We start from the raw sequence: 26310 nt of genomic DNA on the forward strand, positions 1-26310 counted from the left end.
GAGAATACCCAGTAATGGCAATGATGTAGAAAACAGGAACCCACATGCTCTGCTAGCAAAGATCTCAAGTAGTGGAATTTGGCCATACTTAGAGAAACTGCATATTCATGCATGTGAAATCCAGCAAATCCACTCTTTTTAAATACACACCCCCAGGAGACTCTCACACAAGTCAATAGGGATATGTATGTGTGTGTGTGTGTGTGTGAGGATTAAGTAAAATATGGTGATGAATACTTGCACCAATTAGAATCAATAAACTGGATGTACGTTCAGCATAATGGACAGCTCTTAAAATTTTTTTAATGTAAGTATTGGGTTGTTTATGATGATGAGAACTATGGCATCATACCGTATGTAAACTAAAAGCCAATATGTAGATTTTTTTTTTAAGATTTTATTTATTTATTTGACAGAGAGATAGAAGAGCACAAGCAGAGGGAATGGCAGAGGGAGAGGGAGAAGCAGGCTCTGCACTGAGCAGGGAGCCCGACGCGGGACTCGATCCCAGGACCCTGGGATCATGACCCGAGCCGAAGGCAGACGCTTAACCATCTGAGCCACCCAGGCGCCTAATATGTAGATTTTTAAAAAAACATAATATCCAAGCTGTATCCCAAACACATTAGAATGGGTGCCTGCAAAGGAGAGAGGAATAGAAATAGGGATCAGGTATGCGATGGAAAAAAACAAGACCCGAAAGGCGCCTCGAACTAACCCCTGCTGACTGCTGTACCACAGCTGACTCAACACTCTACACCTGGAGTCTGAGAAAAGCAGCAAACCAAACCAGATCTAAAAAGAGGGCCACCTGGGCGGCTCAGTCGGCTAAGCGTTTGCCTTGGGCTCAGGTCATGATCCCGGGGTCCTGGATCGAGCCCTGAGTTGCGCTCTCTGCTCAGCGGGGAGCCTGCTTCTCCCTCTCCTTCTCTCACTCTCCCTCAAATAAATAAAATCTTAAAAAATAATAATAAAAAAATAAATAAATAAAAAGATCTTAAAAGAGACCAAAAAGTTACAGGATGGAAAGTTCTATGGCAACTGCTTTCTCTGCCTCTGACCTTAAGTCCTGAGGAAGCCGACCTGCTGGTCTTCGTCAACTACGTGAGCCCCACATCTCCGTCACCCTGTATTCACACTGACATACTTACAACATCTATAAAACGAAGAGACTTGAAAGTTGCTCCAGGCAGGCATCCCATTGCAGAGAGACAAGGATAGTGGCCTTCTTCCAACACGTACTGATTACCAGAGAAATTTTCTCCATCATAGGCAACCCAGCTACAATAGGAAAAACCACATGCATGTACGATATGTAATTTGAATATTCCTACCCAAGAAGTCTGATTTTGAGAGGTAGCCTGCTATAAAGCACAATCTGTATGGCTATCTGTTCTTTCTTCAAAAATACCTAGACCTATTTACTGCTTTCCATCTTGTTGCAAATTAATATTCATAAGAAGTCAGCTGTTAGTTTTGCATTTGGGAAACCATTTTTTTTTTTTCTCCATGAAAGTATTCATGTTTTCCCTGTGCCCCTTCTAGTATTCCTTGCTCCCCTCCTGGGTGCCACCATTCTCCAGCCCCTGAGCCCTGTCTGAATAATCCTTCAGCCGTCACAGCTAGACAGCCACCCGGATCTATGGATTTCCTCCCCGAATTTCTCTCCTTCATCCTCATTTCCAGCACCTCCATACTGGGCCATGAGTCAAAATACCACAGTGACTTAGACAAGTCATGTAGCCCCTGTGGGCCTCAGCATTATTAGTAATGTGGCGATTTACCAGCTTCCCCAGAAGAGGTGAGTTTTTTGTTCCTTCTTTTAATCTAACAAAAGCTTACTGAGGGCTAATTGTGTGTCTGGTGCTTTTCCATTGCTGGGGACAGAAGCGAGGACAAAATGAAGTCCCTGCTATCATGAAGTTCACACTCTAGTGAACTGAGACAGACGATAAGTGAACAACAAAAGTACGTATCTGGTCCTACTAAGTGCAGCAGGGCAGGGGAGAAAGAGGAACCGGGACAGAGAAGGAGGTGTGTGCTGATACATGTGGAATGTGACCGGAAATCTGTGCGCTCAAATGCAAAGCCAGGGCAGGCTCCCCTGCACAAGGCTAAAGGATAGGCTCATGCTGTTGAGACCACAGAGAACTATAATATGACTAAAGGCACTGTTACTATCATTATTATTATTAGACGTAATTCCTCATCACCTGCACAGGTGGCTCCAAGGGTTTCCTGACCAACGTTCCCTGACTTTGGGCTCCCCTCCTTCTAAAGCTTTTGTAAAACTGTTTTCAGCATGGCATTTTGAGCTCATTGCCTTTCCCTTGTGTTTTCTACGGCATCCATCTAAACTCATATGCTCGGGGGAGCCTTCACGACCTGATCCCACCTTCTCTCTCCCCAGCTCTAGAGCAGTGTGCTCCCTGATCCCATACAGACCAGCCCCACTCCAGCCATCCGCTGCCGGACATGTAGAATGCCTATCTTACGCCGATCTACCTATAAAAAAAAAATGTGCCTTGGGAGGCACCTTAGAGATTATCTAGAGTCCTGCTGCAGGTGACAGGACAGGCTAGAGACTAGAGAACCTGGTCCGAATCACATTGTACAGCGACGTGGTGATCCCATGCACTCTGATGTCCGGCACTCAGATGCTTCAAGGTACAGTTTCGTATCAAGATGGTCTGGTAGCATTTGGTGGTTTCGCAGAACGCCAGGCACCAGGATGTCACTGAATACTTGCTGATACGTGAATTCTAACCTCTCCCAGGGATCAGGCTCTGCCAGTCCCCTGTTTGACTTACCTGCCTCCTAAAACTCTGCAAGACTTGGTAGAAAACGAATCATCAATTTGACTTGTTGTTTCTTCAAAACCTTGACTGCGACCTTGAAACTGTGGTTCTGAAAACAACTGAATCTTTGAAAAAGTAAACAGAAATACATTGAATTATTTTCCTAAACACATTAACTCCTTCAGCCTTTGAAACAATGCAAACATGACCTATTAACTCTTGTTACAATAAACTGCTATGAATTTTATAAATCCTTTAATTTTCTACTTCTACATTAATGACCAATTAGAAATACTTTGGCTGCCCCATTCATGCTTATTTAATTCAGAGACATCAAAGGACAATCCAACAATAGAGGCTGGTTTCTATAGAACACCATGTCGCAACAAGCTGTGAGGCATTTTAAAGCTTTATTGTGGCCAAAAGTAATTGTTCATCAGTTCTAACATTTACAAGAAACTATATTTTGGAAACATAGTATAGTTTTCCTCCCTCTCAATGGAAGATACATGCTGACTTATTAGAATCCTGTGTGTGCCAATAAAGGAGGCTACAGTGGTGTTTTCGCCTCTGTAATTAGGGCTGTCTGAACTCTGAACACTTCATTAAAAAGCCTAAATAACCAAGGTGACACTTCAGTTGATGCCGACACTCAGCGTTCAAAGGCTTGGGTGAGAGACCATATAAAATAGACCATATAGAATGTTTGTCTAATGCAGACGCAGCAAATATGAAAATTCATTTTACTGTTTATCATAACTATATGTATTGTTTGAGATGTGAATCTTAAGTGTATTGTAAATTGATCTGGTATAATGATATCAAATTCAACTTTACATAATAAGAGCATTTTATAAGAAAGATTTAGATGTGGGTATGTGCTATCAAGCATTTATAAAGGAAACCTAAATCTAATTTTAAGATACAATTAAGCTTTCAGGTATAAAACTGGGTAAAACTAACAAAATGTCCCAAATGTCTCACATTTTACACATAAGATCAGCTTTTCAGTGGAAGCCCCTAATTATAAAAAATAGATTATTTTTTAAGTTACCTGATTTCGTTTCCTTGGGCCAGTGAAAGAATCCTAAACATTTTTAAAGGGAAGAGAGAAGGAAATGAGTAGAGCACACATCTCGAAAAAGTTTTTTCTTCCAGATCATTAGCAATTACTGTGAAAAATAATCTCAGAATAGTTTTTGTAGTGTTATGTATCTCATGAACTGGAAGTACATATTAAGGAAATCCAGAAGTCAGTTAAATATTCTCATATAAAAGTATAACTCCTTACCAAACATATGGGTTGAACAGAAGAGATCTTAGAATTTTTGCCTCCCCAGTCCTCAAAACTGGTATAGAAGCCTTTATCCAGTATATACTGTTCTCCTGTGAAGTCAGGATTCTCATAGGCTACCCATCTAAAGAAACAAAAACACTGACTTGTTATAATTCATAGTTTACATGTATAATAAAACTATCAAGCCCACTTAGGTAAATATGTATCATAAGAAACTCCCATTTATTTTAATAATCAGTAATCTTGATTTTTCTGATTCTCTGTTAGTCTTTTGGGAGATTTATCTCTATGACAAATCAAAGTGACAAGTGAAAGAGTATCTTTACCTGAACCTTTTGGTGTTCTCACTTATCAAATCCTATTCCCTGAGAAAGCTCCAATGGGGATATTTGTCTGTATTTCTTTCTAATTCTATTTTAAGGAAACAATCTGGACTTCCAAGAGTACCTGTAAAGTTCTCTGAGTAAGCAAGCAAGAGTTCTTTTTGTTATCAACATTAATATTTTTCCAGAAAGATTACAAGAAACTATGTCTCTATTACACAACAAACCACAGTGGAAAGAAAAAAAGTTGACAGAAGAAATGCTTTAAAAAAAATATAGCTGGGGAGAACAGCATGTACTAAGGTGCAGAGATGTGACAGACTCGGGTGTGTTGGGAAACTGTAAGATATTGGGCATTACTGGAGAAAAGGAGACACTGTGAATGGGGGAGGGGATGAGGCTGGAAGGGAGCAAAGGGTCAGAGGCAGAAGTATGATACCTCTTTTACAAATCACAGTAATTTTACTCTTTGGGTGAAAAACACATTCTTCAGGTTGGCAAGTATACACAGAGAGATAAGAATTCTCACGCTGTGTGCAGGAAATTCAAACCCAGGGAAGTAGTGAACCACCCTGGAATTTAAATATTATTTGAAACAATAAGGCTGATTAATAATTATGCTACCTTGATGTTCTATGTAATCATCTTGATGTATAACACATCAGTCAAATTTCAAGAGCTGGGCATCTTTATAAATATATTGCTCTCCTTTTTGCAAGGTCATCACAACAGTTCAAGAATTATTTGGGTTATAAGTTTTGTTTCTTATGCAAATAGTTATGATTTTGACCAAGTTGATTGTAAAACAAAATTCTCCATATCCTTAGTGGATTTATGTCCATTGGTATAATAAAAAATTGCTCCAAATTTACCACTAAAAACCAAACAAACAAAAAATATAGCTAAGTAATTAAAATTTTATTTGGAATAGGATTTCCGACGTGACATGACCATGTAGAGTAAGCAACATTGAACAAACACTCAGAAATACTAAAATCTCTTCTGGGATGTTTTCTTTTGTCACCTTTCAAGTGATCTACACTCAGAGGATAATCAACAAACGAACTTACTGATGATACTTCCTAGCCAATGATAGTCTTTGAAAGTTTTTCAGTTCTGTTATATTCAAGAGATAACTCAGCGTCTCCTCCTGATTTAATTCGCTGCCCTCCTGATCGACTTGGAGCTGAAAGGAATAATACCTATATGCCTGTATATATACTCAAAACTTTCCAAAATGCTTTCACATCTTTGACTACATTCAGTCTAGGGAGGTACAGGTTTTCCCATTTTACAGAACGGAAAAGCTAAAGACAGAAAAGTTAATTCATTGATTCTTTCAACAAACATCAACTGGTCATTTATCGTGTGTCAGGAACTAGAGGGCAGTAGGCGTGCAAGGATGAAAACGACGATCCTTGCCCTTGAATTTACAGATGGCTGAGAAGTAGCACGTGGATTTGTTGGTGTTTGTCCTGAATGGGAAATGACTTGTCCAGGGTGACACAATTGATTAGTTGGTGGCCAAGGAAGGCTGAGCCCCCACCGGGTCTCCCGAGGCTCCCCACACTGCATCATGACCCGAGCTGCCACGTGCCCTGTCAAAAGTCTCCTTTCATTTACTCCTCCGTTAAGCTATACTTAAGACAGTCCGCACACTTTATAGCTAGAACAGATTATGATTTCACTGTCAAAAGGGCTTGACTTTAGACAAAAACCCAAAGGCAGTCATTAGGAAATGAAGAGCAATCAAGGAGAAGACGACCACGGCAGAAATCTCCAGTGTCAAGTAGCTCAGGACAGCGAGCATCTGCACGCGCACTTCCGGCCATCTGGAAGCCCAGCCGGTTTACTGCATGAAAGGCTGCCCCCTCACTTCAGAACCTCATCAGCTATTTTGAGAGCCTGTCCTTTAACATTGTGAGGTCAGGAGTTAGGAGACCTAGTCCCAGCTATGGTCATGACATTAACTTCCAGATAACTTTGAAGGGGTCACTTAACCTTTGTGAGAGATCCTCTTTTCATTCATAGGTAAGGAGGTTGCCCAGGATCCCAGTGCTGACGTTGCATGAGCTTATACAGAGCCTGGGAGCCTCGGTGTATGGCCTTGGGCTTATGAAGAGAAGTGACGGCCAAGTGAGAGCATGGAATTTATGTGGGAAGGAACATCTGCACAGCAAGAATATCTACTTTACAAAAACCGGGAGAAGAAGAAGAAAGGAGAAAGGAGAAAGGAGAAAGGAGAAAGGAGAAAGAAGAAAGAAGAAAGAAGAAAGAAGAAAGAAGAAAGAAGAAAGAAGAGGAAGAAGAAGAGGAAGAAGAGGAAGAAGAGGAAGAGGAAGAAGAAGAAGAAGAAGAAGAGGAAGAAGAAGAAGAAGAAATAAAGAAAAAGAGGTTAAGCCGTATCACAAAAAAAGTATTCCTGGCAGGCTCTGCATCTGTAACTAGTTAAAGGAGAAGAGAAGGTTAAAAGGCCTTTTTGCTTGATTGACTTCAAGGTCTGGAGGGAAGGCTGTGAGTGGGGAGACACGGACCACGGGAGAGGAGGCAAGTGAGTGAGCGTTGGAGGAAGCTTTACCCAGCACTTGTTTTTTTTTTTTTAAATAAAACTAACAAGTGAGAATACTCTATTTCCCTATAAAACTAAAATAAATCACTTGTAAGGAAACACCCACCACCACATAAACCTATCTAATTCACGGAGGCTGAACCAAACAAACCACTTATTAAGGTGTTACTTGAATTGAGAGTAGGGTCGTTTTCCTCCTGAGATGCAGCCCCAGATGAATCACCCATGAATATGAGGGTAAAAATAAAACCCCAAAACTCAGATCTGAGATTCTCCGGTATATCTATAACTTACACTTGAGACTCATAAGAAGAAAATTCCTCACTGTCCTTATTTCAACATATTCTGTACATGTGAATCAACACTTCCCTGTTTCTAAGGTTGGAGGGGGTGGTGGGGAGAGAGCGAGTATGAGTACCGGCAGGTCCCAGCCTGGTGGAGTCACTGCTCAGAACTCAGGGGGGCAGGGCAAACCGGCCCTTCCGTGGAAGGGAAAAGGAAAAAGAAATTAAAATGACAGCACTTTAATTTTTTTAGCTCGACTCTAGAAATATTTCCTTTTGTTCTTAGTTTTAAAAAAACTAGCCCAGTTTCCACCATGTGAATAAGAGCATAGCACAGAACTTGAAATTGCTTAGTAGAGCTGTGAGAGGGAGTTTCTTCTGATGTTGCAGTAAGAAAACGGAATGCAGTTCCCAACACCTCCATGGTTGGATTCATGGGCAGCCTTCCTGAAGGCTGGTCTCTGTGTCTGAGGTAAAAATGAGTTTACCACCCAAGCACTTTATTACCCATGTGATAGGGAACCTCTTGGGAGACACCCAGAATGGGAATCTCAAAAAAGTCTTCTGAAAAGTTTTCGCATTCCATATTGAGAAATGAAAAACCAACCTAAAATTCTTATTTACCAAGAAGAATAAAGTCATTAAAATCACTTTTTCCTTGAAACTATTAAAAACACACAGGCTTGTCTTCCTCCCTCGTGTTGGCACACCTCAATCTATCTACCTCACAAGGCCCAGGTCCAATGCCACTTCTTCGGCCAAAGTCTTCCCTGAGTACAAACTGGAAATTAATCTCTTTCTGCTCAGTAGATTCCCGAAGCACTTAATCTCTAGGTCTTTTGTAGCAATGATTTATGTTTTATATGAATACTGTAACTTCTGTGAGGACATAATATAGTACTTTGCACGTAACAGACCTCAATCAATATTTGTCAAATAACCAGCTAAATGAATTCTGAGGAAGCAGCTGGCCCTGGTAAATACGGAAGCCCTTCCAAAACCACAGAATTTAAAAGGAAGTGGTGTGGGGGGCGGTGATGTGTGCATACCTCCCTTCAAATTCCACCAGTACCACAACTCAACTGCTATCACCAGAAAAAAAGCCTAAGCCAGGAAATACAACTAGAAATGACTAAAAATAGAAACCTATAAAAGCAACATTTTATAAAGGAAACTAATTGCAAGTAAACAAAGGCTGGGTTAAAAAAAAAAAAAAAAAAAGACTGGCTCTGGGCACGATCCTACCTGTGCTAACAACACAAGCTACATAAATGCCCCAAGGGAATCCTACCCAACATCCTCTTGCTTCCTCTGCTAGAATGCATGACTGGACTCTGACTAATGGAACCAACATACCTGGTGAGTACCAAAACGTACAACTGTTCTTTCAGACTGAACTGGTCACTATTTTCCTTGTAAGTAATTAACTCTAAAGGCAATTCAAAATACTATAGAGCCACGGCAACATTTCACATGACTTCTGCCATACCATACCTTTTGTCTATGGCAGACTGTAAAATGTTAGGGTGCCACAGCACAATGCGGTAGAGGCATCTCCTGCTGAGAATGAAGACCCAGAAGTCCCGGATGTCACCCCCGCCAAGATGGCGCCACAAGCAACAACCTACGCAAGGATTTGGCGAATGTGACTAATAGTAAAAGCATATTACACTGTAGACACATCTCAGATATCCAGGGATCCTATGGGAGGCTCCACGAAATACGAGAGAATTGAGGTTAGAATGATCTAAATAGCCTATGTTACTCATGACATAAAAAAACCTAACATCAAACACTTTCAACAGAACCCATGTCAAATAATTTCATATGATTATTTAAGAATACTCTCACTTACAACAAATTATAACTGACATCAACCTGGATCATAAGAATAATTATATAACTTCTTTTAATAGACACGTGTTTTGCCCATCCAGTATCTGTCCCCATTCTTTCTAACGTTCCTGGGGAACCACTCACCCCAATCATATATAAGTGGCTCTGTGGGACTGACCCTACCCTGCTCTGGGACTGGGCACATCACGCGGGCACTGTCATCTCCTTGACTACAGAGATTGGTTCAGGCAGGTACACATGACCCAAGCTGAGAGAATCAAAGTCAAACCTGGAACTGTTGTGGGAAAGAGAAGCTCTTTCCACTGGACACAGTGAGAAGAAAAGAACTTCCACCAGATGGAAATGGCCTGCCTAAAACGAAGCCAGCATAGGAAACAGCCCAGTCAAGAGACAGAGAGCAAGTTCTAATGACAGTGTCTAAACCCGACATCCAGCCATGACTGAAGCAAAAATCTTTTCCAGGACTTTTAAGTTATGTAGTCTGATAAATTCCATTTTTATCACTTTTATCAGTTTAGGTTGGCTTGCAGTCGTGTGCATCCCAAAGAATCTTGACTGATCATCTTTCAATAAAAGCTTACATTAGCATTAAAATAAAGCATTCAATTGCTAACTCCAGGTACACTGAAACATTAATTTTTATGTCAAAGTAATAGTGAAGAAATAAAATGGAGCAGATGTAGGACGTCGGGGCTCAGGGCAGGCTACCCCAAAAAGGACCACAATGGCATATCGATTATTTCAAAGTAAAGTTACTTAAGAAACAGCCTGTGCACGAATGACTCTCAGACCCTCCTCTGCCTCTCTGAAAACAGGAAATAAATCTCCCATGTGAATGGTACCCTCCCTGTACCAGGAGGTAGAGACACACCTTCATCACCAGAGATAGGGAATTTAGAGCCGAGAAGGCTGTATAAACAAATCTTGTTACTTTTTACTAATTTATTACATTAGCCCAAATTCTATTTAGAATTCCTTACTAATTGAAGCTTCCAAACAAGTTTTATCCTGTCAATTCCTAACAAATGTATTGTCTCTCTGCCTAAAATATATAAAAACTGCCTACCCTGCCTACCCAGGAGCACCTGGGTGGCTCAGTTAAGCATCTGACTCTTGATTTTGATTATTCCTTTGGGTCTCAATTTCATTATTGGACCTCCATGAGGATGTAATTAACTTTGGTGGGTTTTTTTTTTTTCTCTTGTTAATCTATCTTATGTCAATTTAATTCTTAGACCAGCTAGAAGAATCTTGATGGGTAGAATAAATTCTTCCTCTCCTGCAAGGACTATAGGAAAATGAATGGGACTTTATCCCAACCTCAGTTTTCTAGTATTAGATCATTATTTTTTATTTGATTCCCATCATAAGAAATCCAGGAGATCTTTCCATGCAGAATGATAAGAGAAGTGGATCTGTAGGTTTCAATCATGAAACCCAAAAGTCTATTTCAATGTTGTATTACACATGAAAAAAAGATTATATGAGAAAGATTTTAAAAAGCAGTTATGAAAATACTGTGGCAGAACATATTAAATGACTGATTTAATGTTTAGTTATTGATATTGAGTGCCTACTCTGTGTCAGAGATACTATCAATTTAATACAACCCAACGTAAAAGTGTTTAAAATCCCGACTGGGTCATTTTACTTACACTCCACTCAGTACATTAATAGACTGTGTCTTCAATCCATATCCAGTCTCCTTTAAGTTAGCAACAATTCCTAAGACGTCAATACTGGAACCTTTGGATCCAAAGTTTTTTTCACTGTACATTATCATGTGAGCATTTGAAAAATCCTATTAAGGAAAAAAATTCAAAATTCAAAGGCTACCCACTTACAATTCAAAAAAGATCAAGTATTATCGATTAGCTTTTCTTTAACTTACACCTAATATAGGTCGTAAAGACTGAAGTTCTCCATTGTAACCTCCCCAATCTTTCCAGTCCTTGTACTCTCCTTCTTCAAGCAAATACTGATGACCTGTAAATTCAGGCTTCTCATAAGCAACCCAACTGCAACAGAAAGAACATGTTTTCATCAGTGCTAAATTTTTCCCATGTATTTATCAGTTTCATTAACAAATACTAATAGTTATGAAGCTAGACACAGAGTCGTGCACTATGACTATTGCAATTCTTCTCTAAATTTAAGAGACTAATAGAATGGACCCCTAAGGAACAACCTAAGAAATATACATCAACATTCTATAAAGGAGTAGAGGGAGTGTGTGTGTGTGTGTGTGTGTGTGTGTGTTTAATAAGAATGACTCAAAAGAACTTCAGCAGGAGCACCTGGGTGTCTCAGTTAAGCATCTGATTCTTGATTTTGATTCAGGTCATGATCCCAGGGTTTGGGGATCAAGCCCTGCATTGAGCTCCATGCTCCGTGGGTAGTCTGCTGGAGATTCTTTCTCTCTCTCTCTCTCCCTCTGCCCCTCCCCCCACTCACATGCTCTCTTTCTCTCTCTCAAATAAATAAATCTTAAAAAAAAAAGAACTTCAGCAAATAAAACTGGATAAACTTTCTTCAATGAGTAAAATATTTTTGCCTGTTTACAAGACCATTTTCTTTTTTTTTTTTAGATTTTATTTTTATTTATTTGACAGAGAGAGAAATAGTGAGAGCAGGAACACAAGCAGGGGGAGTGGGAGAGGGAGAAGCAGGCTTCCCGCTGAGCAGGGAGCCCGATGTGGGACTCGATCCCAGGACCCTGGGATCATGACCTGAGCTGAAGGCAGACGCTTAACGACTGAGCCACCCAGGCGCCCCTACAAGACCATTTTCAATGTATACTTCTAAAGGAAATATGTTAGATCTATAAAGTGTAAAATATCATAAAAAATAGAAAGCAAACTAATAGTTCAATAGTTTGGAGCATAATATTAATAAACAAGATGTAGATTTGATCAGTGTGGGCCAATTTATTAGCCTTGCTCAGCTGACTGGCCCCAAACAGCCCCTTGATCCACTGTGTCAAATCCAGGTCTAGAGAATATGTCTGAAATTCACTCTGGCTGAGAACATGTTTGAAATTCACTCTACCGTACTATCTGGAATGGTTTTTTGGTGGTGGTAGTGGGAGTAGGGGAAACGTGTCTATTACTTTACTAAAGGGATAAAAAAGACACCCCCCTCCCCCCTGGTTACTCCCACCTACTTACATTCCTCTCAGAACTTTCATCGAGCCCACGGACATAAATGGCAAACTGTCATCTGTTGTTTCTTCTGTTTCACCTGCTTCCGCGATAAAACTACACATTTCTGTTTCTAGTTCCATACATTTTCCCTCAAAGAAAGGCTTTTCATAAATAACTACCTACAACAGAAATGATAGACCACTAATTGTAAGAAGTTAAATATCACAACAGCCAAATGTTAAATCAGTCATTTAATATCACTAAGTCCTAGAACACAGAACTTCCTGATCTTATTTTTTAAATTAACTAAATAGTAGTATTTTAAATTTTAAAACTCAGAATTTTTATCCTGATGTGGTGCAGCCCAAAGCCAGGTTCAAAAGACAGTTTATAAATAATTGGTTTAAAAAAATTGGTTTTTGTTCAATGTCTAGAACTGATATTTAGAATTTTGCTTAGGACAAACTAAGGAACCAGAGGATCCTAAGTTGCTTTAAAAATGAAATACAGGGGTGCCTGGGTGGCTCAGCCGGTTAAGCGGCTGCCTTCGGCTCAGGTCATGATCCCAGGGTCCTAGGATCGAGCCCCACATCGGGCTCCCTGCTCAGCGGGGAGCCTGCTTCTCCCTCTCCCTCTGCCTGCCTCTCTGCCTACTTGGTCTCTCTCTCTCTCTGTCAAGTAAATAAATAAAATCTTTAAAAAAAAATAAATAAAAATGAAATACAGGGGTACCTGACTGGATTCATTGGTAGGAGCATGCAACTCTTGACCTCAGGGTCATGAGTTCAAGCCCCACGTTAGGCATGGAGCTTATTTAAAAAAAAAAGAAAGAAAAGAAACATAAATGTGTCATAAATGTGCAAAGTAGAAAGAGGAGAAAGGGAGATCTTGTCTTGAGAACTCCGTTTTTCCTGGCTAACTGGCAAGCAGCAACAGGCCCCACAATTAGTAAATACAACCACAAATTACAAACTGAATGCAACGATGAACATTTTAAGCCATGGCTACATGTACTGAGAGGGATTATTAGTGCCATTAGCGTCATCTTCCAGTCGAAGGGATGGCATGTATCACTTGGACGACTTCCTTTAGCTGCAATTATGTTTCATGGAGGTTGATGCGTAAAACCACATTATCTTCATGGGGATGGAATAGGAATAAAATTTTAAAAATAAACATTTTTACCTTTGGATCAGTAGGGAATTCAACTTTACGTCCACCCTGAAAAGAAAAATAATATAGTCAGAAACACGGCTCTTCGTGGATAGATTACCATTTTATATGACCCATGGCAGCTGATGGTCAGCGATCGAACGTCCCAGTGTGTGTGCCTCTCGTTTAAGTGAGGCTGCAACAGTTCTGAAGCTACAATGATGCAGATGAAGAATGAGGAAGACTGTGTAGAGCAGAGGTGGTCTATAAGCTGAATTTGCATGGTAGGTAAGTTTTTTAACCCAATAAGCTGAGTTTTTTTGTTTTTGTTTTTATTCAGAAAATGTCTCACAAAAATGCATTCCTCTTATTTCCCTTAAAGAGCAGCCACAAGATCGGATGTTTCTGGACACAGAGCTCAGAGGCAGCAGCCCTCCCCTTGTGCACGGACTACCTCTCCCGTGGGCTCATGCTCCAGCCAGGACTTGCGCGGGGTTGGCCTGTCTCTACAGCACTCTCAGTTCAACCCCCTACCACCCTCACTCATATCTGTTTGCTGCCTGGCCCCTGGAGGCACTGGGTTTTGCAACCCGTGGCTTACAAAACTGTTGAGTTCACACAAGTTCACAATATGGTCTGGAGGACTCTTGAAATAATTCCATGAGCTGTTGGGTAGAATTTAAACTAGCCCAAAGGATGGGTCTATGGGGGTTGTGATACTTTCATAATAAAGTTTTTGTAAATCACCAGAAAACTCACTAAAAAGAAGCCACAGAAAAAGGTATTATTACACAGAAATAATAAATGGGGTAAGAGTTAAAATCGGCAGCGGGAAAGTCAGGAGAATATTTTCCACTGATATAGAACAGCCTTTTTTTTTTTTTTAAGTGCAGCCAAAGGTGCTCAGATGCACCAACTGAACTGTAATTATAAAGGAATGTTGCTGATTTTATCAACAAACCAGAGTTTAAACAACCAAGTGCAGTAGCCCCCCATTATCTGCATTTCACTTTCCAGTTTGTTACCCGTGGTCAATCACAGTCTGGAAGCAGAGAATCCTCCTCCGGACATACTGTCCGAAGAAGGTCAGGAGTAGCCCAAGGCTGCGTCACAACACCTATGTTCCCCCACCTCACTTCACCTCATCAGGCAGGCACTTTATCATTTCACTCCATCACAAGAAGGGCGATTATAGTACAATAAGAGATTCTGAGAGAGAGGGACTGCATTCACAGGACTTTAACTACAGTATATTGTTATACTTGTTCTATTTTATTATTAGTTACTGTTTATGTCTTACTGTGCCTAACTTGTAAACTAGATAATATATAATTTAATTTATAAATGAAATTTTATCATATAGATATAGGAAAAAGACATAGTATATAGAGGGTTTGGTGCCATCCATGATTTCGGGCACCCACTGAGGGTCTTGGAAGCTATCCTCTGTGGATGGGGGGGGAGGGGGAGGACACTAAGTGTACTAAGCACCCTTTCAAAAGTATCCTTTTCCAATGCCATAAACTTCACAGTTTTGTAAATTATTTGAAACAGCCTTCAAAACCTGGGACAATTCTTTCATATATTCACAGAACTAACTAAACTTTGTTCTTTGAAAGTAAATTTTAGAAACAAATCATTTATAATGAAAAAGTCATTTATAATGCAAATGAGTTTTGCATGAAGATCAGCAAACATGGAGGTAGCTAAACCACAGGCTTTGGCAGGAGAGGTAAAATTAAGACAAAAATTATCTCCATGACTTTCTAATCTGTTTCAAACTGACTCTAGAAAACCACCGCAAAGTGCGATTTCAGAAACATGTTTGTCACGAGAGCCGCCCTGGTGGCATGGGTAGTTAGTGAGCACCTCTTACCATGTAGCACACACCGTGCTCCACGTGGGGGACAAGACAGGTACAGCCCGGACCCTCCCAAGGCTTAGAGTTTAGCAGAAGAGATAGAAGGAACACAACAAAAGACAGGGGGAGGGGGGAGGAAGCACAGGCTCCTCTCTAAGGCAGATGCTGGGGCACAATATTCACACATCCAGCCCCAGGGCCCCCCAGGCTGCCCCCCGCACCCTAGCCTCTGGTCGCTACAACTGGGCTGGTGCCCACCTGCCCTGCCCTTCCCCAGCTCCACCCGGGGTTAAGGCAGAGCATTCCCTGACATCTCCATCTAACACGGTCCTGTGTGGTTTTTAAGACCCAACTTGATTGAGCATGAAGCTCTCCTAATCATCCCTCTCCTCGGTCACATCACCTCCAAGGTGGACTTCATCTGTCCTTCCTGTTTTTCCACAAGGGTTTAGCTCTTCACTGTCTTCATTTCTTAGACCTGCCCTGGGCTGCAGCTCTGCATACACACGTGTGGCTCTGCAAGGCTGAGACTGCCTCGGAGGCAGATGACACGGGCTTATCTATTTTTCCATCTAGAGCGTCCGGCAAGTTATCCTATTGTTTCTGTCTAGCGAGAGGTTCCATCTACCACCGATCTGCGTTTTTAAAACTATGCTTCAGAGTCACAGCCTGTGAACTATCAATGTCAAGCTGACAAAGCACCAGACTCCAGGAACATTTTGTTAGGTTTCTTTTTTACCATTTTCAGAGGCCTCATGGATCCAATGTACGCTTCTTCTGTATCCCAGAAGGACAAGTCGGGGTATTCACCAGGTTCCAGGACAAAAGGCACACCCTGAAATCCAGGTTCTTCATAAATCAGCCACCTAAATAAGCACCAAGGAAGAAAAGACAGGACTCCTCATTTATTTCCGTGGCACACGGGACCCTACTGAGAAAGGAGAGGAGGGGTGATGTGTGTCTGGGCCATGTACTGCGACACTCGGGTATTAGAGCAACCCTGGGCTCCCGGAGGACTACGTCATTATATGCTCCTCTTCTGGATCTTTAACCTGTCTCCTTGTGGTTTTGTCCACTTACTTTAATTTATATTATAAATTGCTTCAAAGCCTTAATGTCTCTATCACTTCAAGAGAAGTAGTCATTTTGTAGCACTGTATGTATTTGGAGAGGCCCTAGCTACGAAACGCAAGCTTTGTTTTAAAAGGCAACATCTCACTTGTAGCCAAAGAACCAAATGTTCCACCTATTCATTTGTCCCGGTGCCCAAAACTAGTAATAGGAAACAACTACCTAGAGCTTACGAGGAATGCTGCCTGGAATTTGATCCATGCAACAGTGCTATGAGGTAGGGACGCTATTGTCCCCATTTTACAGATGAGGTCAAGTAAATTGCCCAGGGCCACACAGCTGTGAGTACCAGATGCAGGGCTGATCCAAGCTGACTGCAGAGCCAGCCTCCTAACCATTTTTTGGTAGCAATTTTTCTCATTCCAGAAAGTACACATAATTTACACTTTTTACAATGACTCAGGATCATCATTGTGAGCATGACAATGCACAATGGTGTCCTGGGGGCTTTGGAGGTCTAGAAGGCTGCTTGTTCACAGGTCCAAAAGCTTTTTTGAGTTCTTGGATCTGATTTTTATGGCTTTTCAATACCACGCCCTTTTATCAGGCTTGTCAGCTGACACTTCCGCTGCGGTCAGAGACCCAGCCACCCCACCCTCCCTCCATGTGCTAGAAATCCGAAAACCAGAAAATCATGCCTGTTAGAACTGCTTCTAAACACTGCGCACCGTCTTGTCACTTTCATAGTTCCTGGGAGAGTTCTGGGAAGGGGAGGTTGTGGAGATGGGACGTTTACATAAGGGAGGTATTAAAACACCCCCTTTATACACAAATATAGAATTTTTGGTGATCACTTATCCTCTCCAATTCCTTGTTAGCCTGGCTAAAGAGTCTTAGCTGGGGAATTCCATTATCCCCAGAACACTGTGCCAAGAAGAGAGTGGCCATAAATAAAATCTTTTACCAGCAAAATGGGCCTGATTCTCCCTCTTTGACTTCTTCTTGTTCCCAATTTTGGCCCAAGGCACATTTTGGGTGATGGGTTTTGTTAAAGATTCCCTTCGATAAACAGTAGCTTCTCTAGACTCACTAATTACACAGGGATTTACAATCAAAATCGTACTGAAGACCTGTCAACACACACACACACACAAATGTTGACAGACTGAGTGGTGTATGTGTGGGCAATCAAAATGAATTAATCCACATTGTTAGAAGTCAGGGTGATAGTTATATTGGGGGTAAGAGGATGGCAGGAGGAAGCACAAGTAAGGGGACTTCTGAGATACAGGCTGTCTTCTATTTCTTGATCTAGATGATGTATACACTTTGAAAATTCACTCAGGTTATACACTTATGATTTGTTGTGCACTTTTTTTGTACAAATATTATTACATACACTTCAATAAAAAATTAAGGGGGAAAAAGGCTTATCTTTTAAAAAATAGCACTACAATGCCCTAAACCACAAGAAAACGGAGGCTAAGAGTGGGGTCCTTTAAACCTCCTTGGGTTTGAGGCATGACAGGCAGGGATGTGTTACATATTTCTTAGAGCTCAAAGCTCTCACAGGCACACTAAATAATGGCATTTTGTCAGAAATGGTGCTATTAGGCTACCAAGCCAAGGGCCGTGGGGTCTGACTCCTCACAAGTGAATGGGTGGAACTTTTTATAAGCTCAGCAGACGGCTCATAAGCAGATGCTTGGGAGAATCTGAGGTATTGCTGAGCACAGGACCCCATTCAGGGGGGGGGTCTTCCCTTCTACAGTCCGAGTTGAGGGCATTTATTCATCTAATACTAAACACTTCACTTTTCTCGAAGCATGTGATTTAGTCACATAACATTTATAGAAGGGAGATAATCTGGGGTAAAGGGGAATTTGTCAAAAGACTGAACACAAACAGACACACTGGGAAAGACGGTGTCCTTGATGAGCAGGAAGGAAACTCAAACCCACACTTATCAATGTTGGGTGGATTTTGGAATCTGAAAACTCACACACAGAGCATGATTCATTTTTCCTAAGTTCTATTCCAACAAGATACATTATTCATGAGGCCAGCAGGAGAGGGGGAAACTATCCTCAGGTAGTGTTATTTCAGTTTCTAAAGGTACTCATATTTTCCCATGTACTTAGGTAATGAGCTTTTACCTACATTATGAATAAACAGTACAATTATAAAGTGTGAGCTTTTTAAAAAAAGTGTTAAAAAAATATTATTTCAACAACACTCATTTGTATGTTTATAATGGCTCTCTACATATTAAGAACATTTTGTAATTATTCTTTCAGAAATACCTTTTAGCCACACAAGAAAAATTGGTCTTCTCTTGTTCACTTGTTCTTAAACAGACCAAAAAACCCCCACAGTATTTCCAGCTGGATCCTCAGTCTTTTTCTCCAGACATGGCTACATGTGAGTATTGGCTATTTATACAAACCAACTGGATACTCAAATGATTAAATAGGAATATGCCAATTTGAGGTTATTTTAGAGGGTGAGCTATGAATCTCAAAGGGAAAAATGTCCCTTTACAGTGGAGAGTTGTAGGAGGCACCAATTTAAAAAAAATTTTTTTTTTAAAGATTTTTTATTTATTTATCTGAGAGAGAGAATGGGAGACAGAGAGCATGAGAGGGGGAGGGTTAGAGGGAGAAGCAGGCTCCCCGCCGAGCAGGGAGCCCGATGCGGGACTCGATCCCGGGACTCCAGGATCGTGACCTGAGCCGAAGGCAGTCGCTTAACCAACTGAGCCACCCAGGCGCCCCTAAAAATTTTTTTTAAGTTTAAATTCAATTAGCCAACATACAGTACATCATTAGTTTCAGATGTAGTGTTCAGCGATTCATCAGTTGCGGATGACACCGAGTGCTCATCACAGCACATGCAGGAGGCACCAATTTAACCAAGCAACCAAACTCAGTGTGGTTCATAGGGAAGCCGGTTAGCACATGCCACCCTCTGTGATGCAACGTGACTATGTAGCAGTACCCATATGAAGGGTCCTTTGCAAAGCTGCATCTGATCATGCCTCTAGACCTAACCCATTCAATACAGAAAATTGGGGCAATAGAGGGGCAGGTGAAATGATATGAGGAAATACTCAGAGACAAAACCAGACTGTGGCATATTCTTTAGGACAGCTGACCTAACATCTTTCAGGGACAAAACTGTAACATAAGGGTATAAGGAAAACACAAAATTCCAGAGGGTGGAGGAGTCAGGGCGATGGGCCCAGGGCGGGCCACACAGGGTGTGGTAGTGCTGGTAATGGTGAGGTCCTGAGTCAGGTGGTGGACACACAGGGATCTGTCTTAGTACCAGGCTTCGTAATTCACACATATCTATCTCTTCTGTATCTATCAAGTATTCACAATAAAATTGATCAAAGAATATTTGGCTATTAAAAACTGTCCCTTGACTTCAGAACATCAGCATTCGAGTACCTGTTCTGCTAACAACTAATCCTGACCCTGAGAAAATGACTAAAGCCAGTCTTCCTTAGTTAAACAATGGTGTTGGAACACATGCTCTTTATGCTTCTGTTAAAGTTCTAAAATTCTTTGGTTTTATTAGAAATTTATCCCCCCCTCCCCAAGGTATACCCTCACTTCTGGGAGGATGGGTATAGCATTAGCCAGGTATTAAAACAAAAGCTTAAAAACAAATTACACTCAATACAACCTGAAAGGAAATTTTAGAAATTTCTCATTTTCCCAAATAAGAATTTGACAAGAAATGCCCTTCTTTTGAGTGTGTGTAGAGAAGTTTAACCCACAGTAAACAGGCCCTGGAATAAATCTCCTAATGGAATCTAAGGAAGTCCCTCACACAGCAAAGACTTCTCTCCTACTGGTTCAGGGCATCAGTGTGTCAACAGAAGCAAAATGAGCTCAGTATTTACTATCAGTTGAATTCTCCCAACCCATCAAGACTCCCCTTGGAGATCTATGAAAGTACTAATGACCTGTTCCCAAAACTAACCAACCAAGTTCAAGGACCCCAACTTTGAACTGACATCAAAAGCAGCTTTCTATTATCCTAATGGCAACAGAAATGAACGACCATCAAAACTGGACGCTATGGCAGGTTTGTGACCGGCCCCTGTGAGAGGAGTCAAACTCACTGCAAAGGTAAGAGACGTTACTTAGGTGTAGCTCATTACGCTTCGACAGAGCCCAAGCCTGAGTCATGAAACCTTCCAGACGCTGAGATTAACATATAGCAGATGTCGATCTCATTCTTTTCTAAGGAAAGTGGTCCTTCTCAATTTAACATTCATACTTTGAGGAATAAGATATACAGATCTCTTTGATGTGGAAAGAAAAATTAAAGGCAGGAGGAGATGAAGCCCTTGTCTTTGTTTAGATTCCTCCTTTCCTTCCCAACCACCAAATACAAACATGCCCAGGGCTCAGATGGCTTCCCTCCTCCCTTTGAGATCTGTCCAGCGCAGGATTTAAAGACCTTCTCCATGCGGCCCACTCCTGAATTTCTATGTCCTGCTTGCCTCCTGAATGCTGGTCCCCCGTACCCACTCAGCCTCCTGTACTCTCATTTGAATGTACAGTTGGCTTGTCCAATTTCCCCTCTCTAAAACTGAACTCCTGTTTTCTCCATAACAATAAATGCTGGGGTCCCAAACCCTAGGTATTTGTCAGCCCTTCCCACCTCACATACAGTCTGTTGGCAAACGTTGACAGTTCTACCAGGAAAATGTATCCAGAATCGGACTACTTCCCACCAGCACTGTCTGAACCACTGAAACCTCTTGCCTATATAATAGCAATTGCCTCCTAACTGGTTTCTCGGTTTCCACTCTTGCCTCTTTACAGTCTGTTTTCTACATAGTAGTGAGAGTGAGCTTTCCAAAGCACAAGTTAAATCAAAATCCTCCCGAGATCACCCATGTCACTTGGAGGAGTCTAAAATCCCTCCCAAGGCCTACCGAGGCCTCTCTCCCATCACGGTCCTCCTAGCTCACCTCCTATCTCACATCCTGCTCCAGCCACCTTGACCTCCTGGCAGTTCCCCAAACCCGCCCAGCAGGGCTTTGCAATTGCTTTCTGCCTGGGACTTGGCCCCTGCCCTTCCCCCCGTCGGGCATCCCCAGGGCTGACTCCCTCGCTTCCTCCAGGTCTCCACTTGAAATGTCACCAGAGACCTTTCCTGACCATCCTATCTAAGATGCCACTACCACGGTTTCTCTCTCTAATGCATGTTTCTTGTACTATTTACCCTGTGACACATTAAACAGGTATTGTCTTATGCATACCCCATTGACAAAAACTTTTGAGTCTTCTCTGAATATATGAATATCTATAAAGGATACACACTAGCACATAATATTTTATGAATTTAACAGAAAACATACACAAAAATAAAAATTGTAAAAGGAAGAGATTTTAAATGAAACCGAAAGCAGCTTCGGTGTGTTTTCCTTGCACCTCAGTGGCTGTGTTTCACCGCCCCAAGCTGTGCACTCCCCCTCGGAGACTACCAGACTCAGGACCGGCACCTGCACTTTCCTGATTTCCCCCATCTGAGATATTCCCACTTCCTTCAAAATACTCTTGCAGTTTCCTGTGATTTGTGAAACCAACATCCTAGGGGCTCTAGACAGCATTGTGTGAAAATGTTCAAGGAAGGAAAGTACCACGGGTGTTAGCCTCCATCCCTCCTGAGATATCAGGAACACATGCTTTGAATTACCTCCTTTGGATTACCATGAAGGTAAAAGCTGTGACTCAGCTCAGAATGAATCGGGATCCTCTGTGATAAGGAAATCCCAACATTAAACATGCATTTTTTTCCTCCCAGGTACTTCCCCCAAGAAATCGTTATTGTTTGTAAGAGAGCTGTATCATAGGAACACACGTACAAAAGAATCAGAATTTTGTGGGCCTTATAACAATAACAACAAAAAAACCTTTTTAGTCAATAGCTACTTAATAGGACAACAGATCAGAGTATCTTAAGTCTTTCCAGTAGGACACTCACAAAAAGCTTCATTAAAATTGTATTTGAGGGGCATCTGGGTGGCTCAGTAGGTTGGGTGTCTGCCGTTGGCTCGGGTCATGATCTCAGGATCCTGGGATTGAGCCCTGCATCGGGCTCTCTGCTTGATGGGGAGTCTGCTTCTCCCTCTCTGTCTCCCTTTGTGTGCTTGCTCTCAGCCTCTCAAATAAATAGACCTTTTAAAAAAAAATTGTACTTGAAACAAAATACTTACGTGCCCCAATGTACTTTAATGGAACAAGTCTTCTGCATTATACCAAACCCCTGCATCTCTTCAGTGTCATCAAAGTAAGAATTTAGGAGTCCTAACCCTTCCGGTTCAGTAAATAAGTCAATCTGACTAACTCTGTAATCCTGAAGAGAGAGAAAAAAAAAAAGTACACATATTTAATCATTACACCATGTACTTAACTTTACAATAAGCTCATTATCCTTTTTTTTTTCAAATAATTAAAATAAATTTTAAATACACATACATTTCACAGAGCACTTGCCATCTATCCCTTCCCCGTTTTCAGCCATGACTTAGTAATATGTGGTCTTGTGGGGCAGCCATGTTGCTTTAGCCGTCTAGCTCAGTGTTAAATTCAAACAAAAATCCCCAGAAATTTATTTCATTAGAGTTCTGGAACATATTTATTTCTCTCATCCTCACTGAAGTAACTGCTTGGCTTTCCTTGGTGATTGGAGTTTTAGTTGCTGTACTCGGACATGACCATCCAAGCCCAGAGGTTCTCTAGTCCATAGAGGGGCTGCATTTGGGGCCTTCCTCAACCGCTGTTTTATGCCTATAAACTCCCTGTGGTAACTCTCTTTGACTATGGACCAAACCGCTATGATGTTGGTTTGGTCTAAGCTGTGAAAGCAATGGTACACATTTACCGTGATTTACAAATCTCTGTACTATGGTCAGTGTACCATGCCATGCACATCCTGCCCATCAAACACTTCAAAGGTCTCTGCTGGTTGAGTGCCTAAGTGCTATTCGAACACTTACTGAACTTTAATCTTGCTGAGCTAGGTGAACTGAGATACAGAAGAAATGACACTTGGGTAGGTTCTGGGGAGGCTCTCTTAACCATTACCAAAAAGAACAAATTTAATAACTAAAAAGGTGACCTTTTCAATATGTTGTGATTTATATTCATGTTTCAAGTAACCATAAACATAATCTGTAAAAAAAAAAATCATAATATATCAGGAACCATGAATGTATCCCTATCCTTTAACATGACACCATTCAGAAAAATTCATCCCAATAAATCAGCAGTTTATAAACAATTAAATGCACAAAAATGTTCATACAGCATTATTTAAAATAGTAACAAATCTAGAAACAACCTTAAATTCCACGGAAAGAAGGTAAAATAAATGATGGTACACCATTTCTTGGAAACCCCAAACCTTGTAGTAACATGAAGAGCATGAATTGCATTAAGTTGGCTATTATCAGGCAAAACAGGAGGCCCCTCTTTACAAAATGCTGCACTTCCCTTACTCTACCCTCCCTGAGTGCCTCTAAATCCCCACCCATCAGAACCTGATACAGTTACACATCAGTGAGAGATGTTGACCAAAGGGCATGTAATCTTCAGGGAAACGGGTATGGAGAGAGAAAAAGGATTGAGAACTACAGTTTTGTTTTGTTTTTTTTTGGTTTGTTTGTTTGTTTGGTCTTGTTTTGTTTTTTCCTTAAATGGTGGAGCCCAATGTGGGGTTTGAACTCACAACCCTGAGATTATCATGATTACAACTACAGAAAAAGCAGACTGGAATATGGCCAAGACAGAGCAGAGAAGTCAGAAGAAATAAGAGAGGATATCTCATGATGGTGGATTGGGATGATATGTTTAAACACTGCTTTATTACCAATATTAGTTGAGCCATAAATAGAAAGTACAGGTGAATTATCCCATTGACTATGACATTTTTAAACAGGGATCCTCATGTCTTCTGTAAGATTTATCACATTATGTACTTAAAACTATTAAAAGATAAATCATTTAGAATACCAATGATCACTGAAGTCACTCAGAAATGTTGACTTAAGAATCAAGTGGCATTTTCCTCTGCCAAAAACTGTTACTCATTCCTACTCATTCTCATTTTACAAACATTCCTTATCTTCCTATTCATCCAAACGCCCATCTCTGTTACACAAATGGGGTTTTAATCTTCCACTTGGAAGATACCATTACCTAGATTTTTAAAGGTAAAGAATCATCAATTCTCAACAGCCACACAGAAAGACAACTTCCTCATCAACAAATAAGGAACCAAGACATTTTAGCCAGTCCCTAAAGTGACTTCAACTACCTACTGTTCTTAAACCCACATGAAACCCCAGAATTGAACTTTCAACTGGATTATTTTGGGATTATTTATTTTTCCAAAATAGAATTCCTATAAGCCACTCAAGGTAATCAGAACTTACACAGCAACCAAAAAACAAAGTAAAAGAAAAATCTGTTCATATAGAATTCATCCAAATCAGGTTATTAAGTAAAATACATTTTGGAGATGGGGATGGGGGACAGGAGTGAGAAATTAACCTTCAAGATTTATTATGAAAAAAATAACTAATCAATTAGAATGTTTCTTTTCTAATTCAAGTGTACAAACACTGAAGTTATAGAAAATATATTCATAGAGCACCAATGAAGTATTTTTCCCAATCACTTATTTCATAAAATGAACTTTTCTCTCAAAGAAAGAATCATCCCTGGCATTCAATAAATACTTGCTGAATGAATCAATGGATTCTGGTTTTCCCATAACCTACCTGGACCACATGTCTGATTGAACCAATCACCACAGGCTTAGCAGACTCTGCCTCCGCGTTTCTTTCCAAAACATCTTCTATACCCCAGAGACCAGAGAGTTCCAATTCTCCTTCTTCTAAGGGGATGGAGTGCCCTTCAAAATTTGGTTTCTCATACAAAATCCAACTAAGAGTAAAACACAGCGAAACTATTAGCTGGTGTTGGTGAGAGAAGTTTTGATGACTCAAATATTCTAGCCAATGGCCTCCCCCCACCCTGTCCCCTGCTTCCCTCTCCTTCTCTTCTCTCTCTTTCTCTCTCACATATTGTGGCCAATTATCATATATATACTGGCCAATTCTCTAGTAATTAAAATGTATAAGCTCTAAAACTAAATTTACTGGGCATAATTAAGCCTCTGAAAATCCAAAAACTGTATCAGGATCTTAAAGAACTTTTGGTATCAGTATGAACATCGTAGAGTTACTAACGTTCTATAGAATGGTCAGTTAGCAACCAGTTAAAATGGTAATACATCAGATAAATGGACTTTTCCTAGAATTCTTTTTTCTCCTTATATATGTAGAAAACAATTCTAGAGGGATTTTACTTATATTCTAGAACTATATCAATGGATATATTGATACAAAGTACTATATGCATGGTAATGGAGAGCATTTTAAAAAATATCCTTCCCAACAACAAACATCCAAACACTAAAGAAAATCTCATATCAATATACGACAGTGCTGCTCTTAGATGCTTATGCTTTTAAGAGATAAGCCAACAGAAATTGAAAAGAAAAAAAAAAAAAGAGCACTGGGCGACTGGTGGCTCAGTTGGTTAAGCATCTGCCTTTGGCTCAGGTCATGATCTCAGGGTCCTGGGATTGAGCGCTACATCAGGCTCCCTGCTGAGCGGGGAGTCTGCTTCTCCCTCTCCCTCTCTTTCTCTAATAAATAAATAAAATCTTAAAAAAAATAAAGAGCACTATTATATTAAAAACAAAATTTATATAACATTTGTTTTTAGTGTTATTTTCGGTCTTCAAATTTAAGAACAAAAGCTAATTATATTTTTGTGATGAATGTGTTGAATACATAGAAGAACGTTAAAATATCTAAAACCTAACAGGAAAGATGCTGCATATATAATCAAATGAAAAAAAA

General features: G+C 40.6%; 1 protein-coding gene across 1 annotated transcript in view; it reads right to left on the minus strand.

Moving 5' to 3' along the window:
• Positions 1 to 26310, minus strand: part of CRYBG1 (crystallin beta-gamma domain containing 1) — a 193149-nt gene that overhangs the window by 8556 nt on the left and 158283 nt on the right. Inside the window, 11 exon segments of the mRNA XM_021693066.2 lie at positions 1152 to 1281; positions 2811 to 2923; positions 3853 to 3885; positions 4090 to 4216; positions 10784 to 10929; positions 11020 to 11146; positions 12296 to 12450; positions 13457 to 13492; positions 16024 to 16150; positions 22594 to 22733; positions 25162 to 25327. Of these exon segments, the coding sequence (XP_021548741.2) occupies positions 1152 to 1281; positions 2811 to 2923; positions 3853 to 3885; positions 4090 to 4216; positions 10784 to 10929; positions 11020 to 11146; positions 12296 to 12450; positions 13457 to 13492; positions 16024 to 16150; positions 22594 to 22733; positions 25162 to 25327 (1300 nt within the window).

Source organism: Neomonachus schauinslandi, chromosome 8 (genome assembly GCF_002201575.2).
Source record: "Neomonachus schauinslandi chromosome 8, ASM220157v2, whole genome shotgun sequence".
Lineage (NCBI taxonomy): Eukaryota > Metazoa > Chordata > Mammalia > Carnivora > Phocidae > Neomonachus > Neomonachus schauinslandi.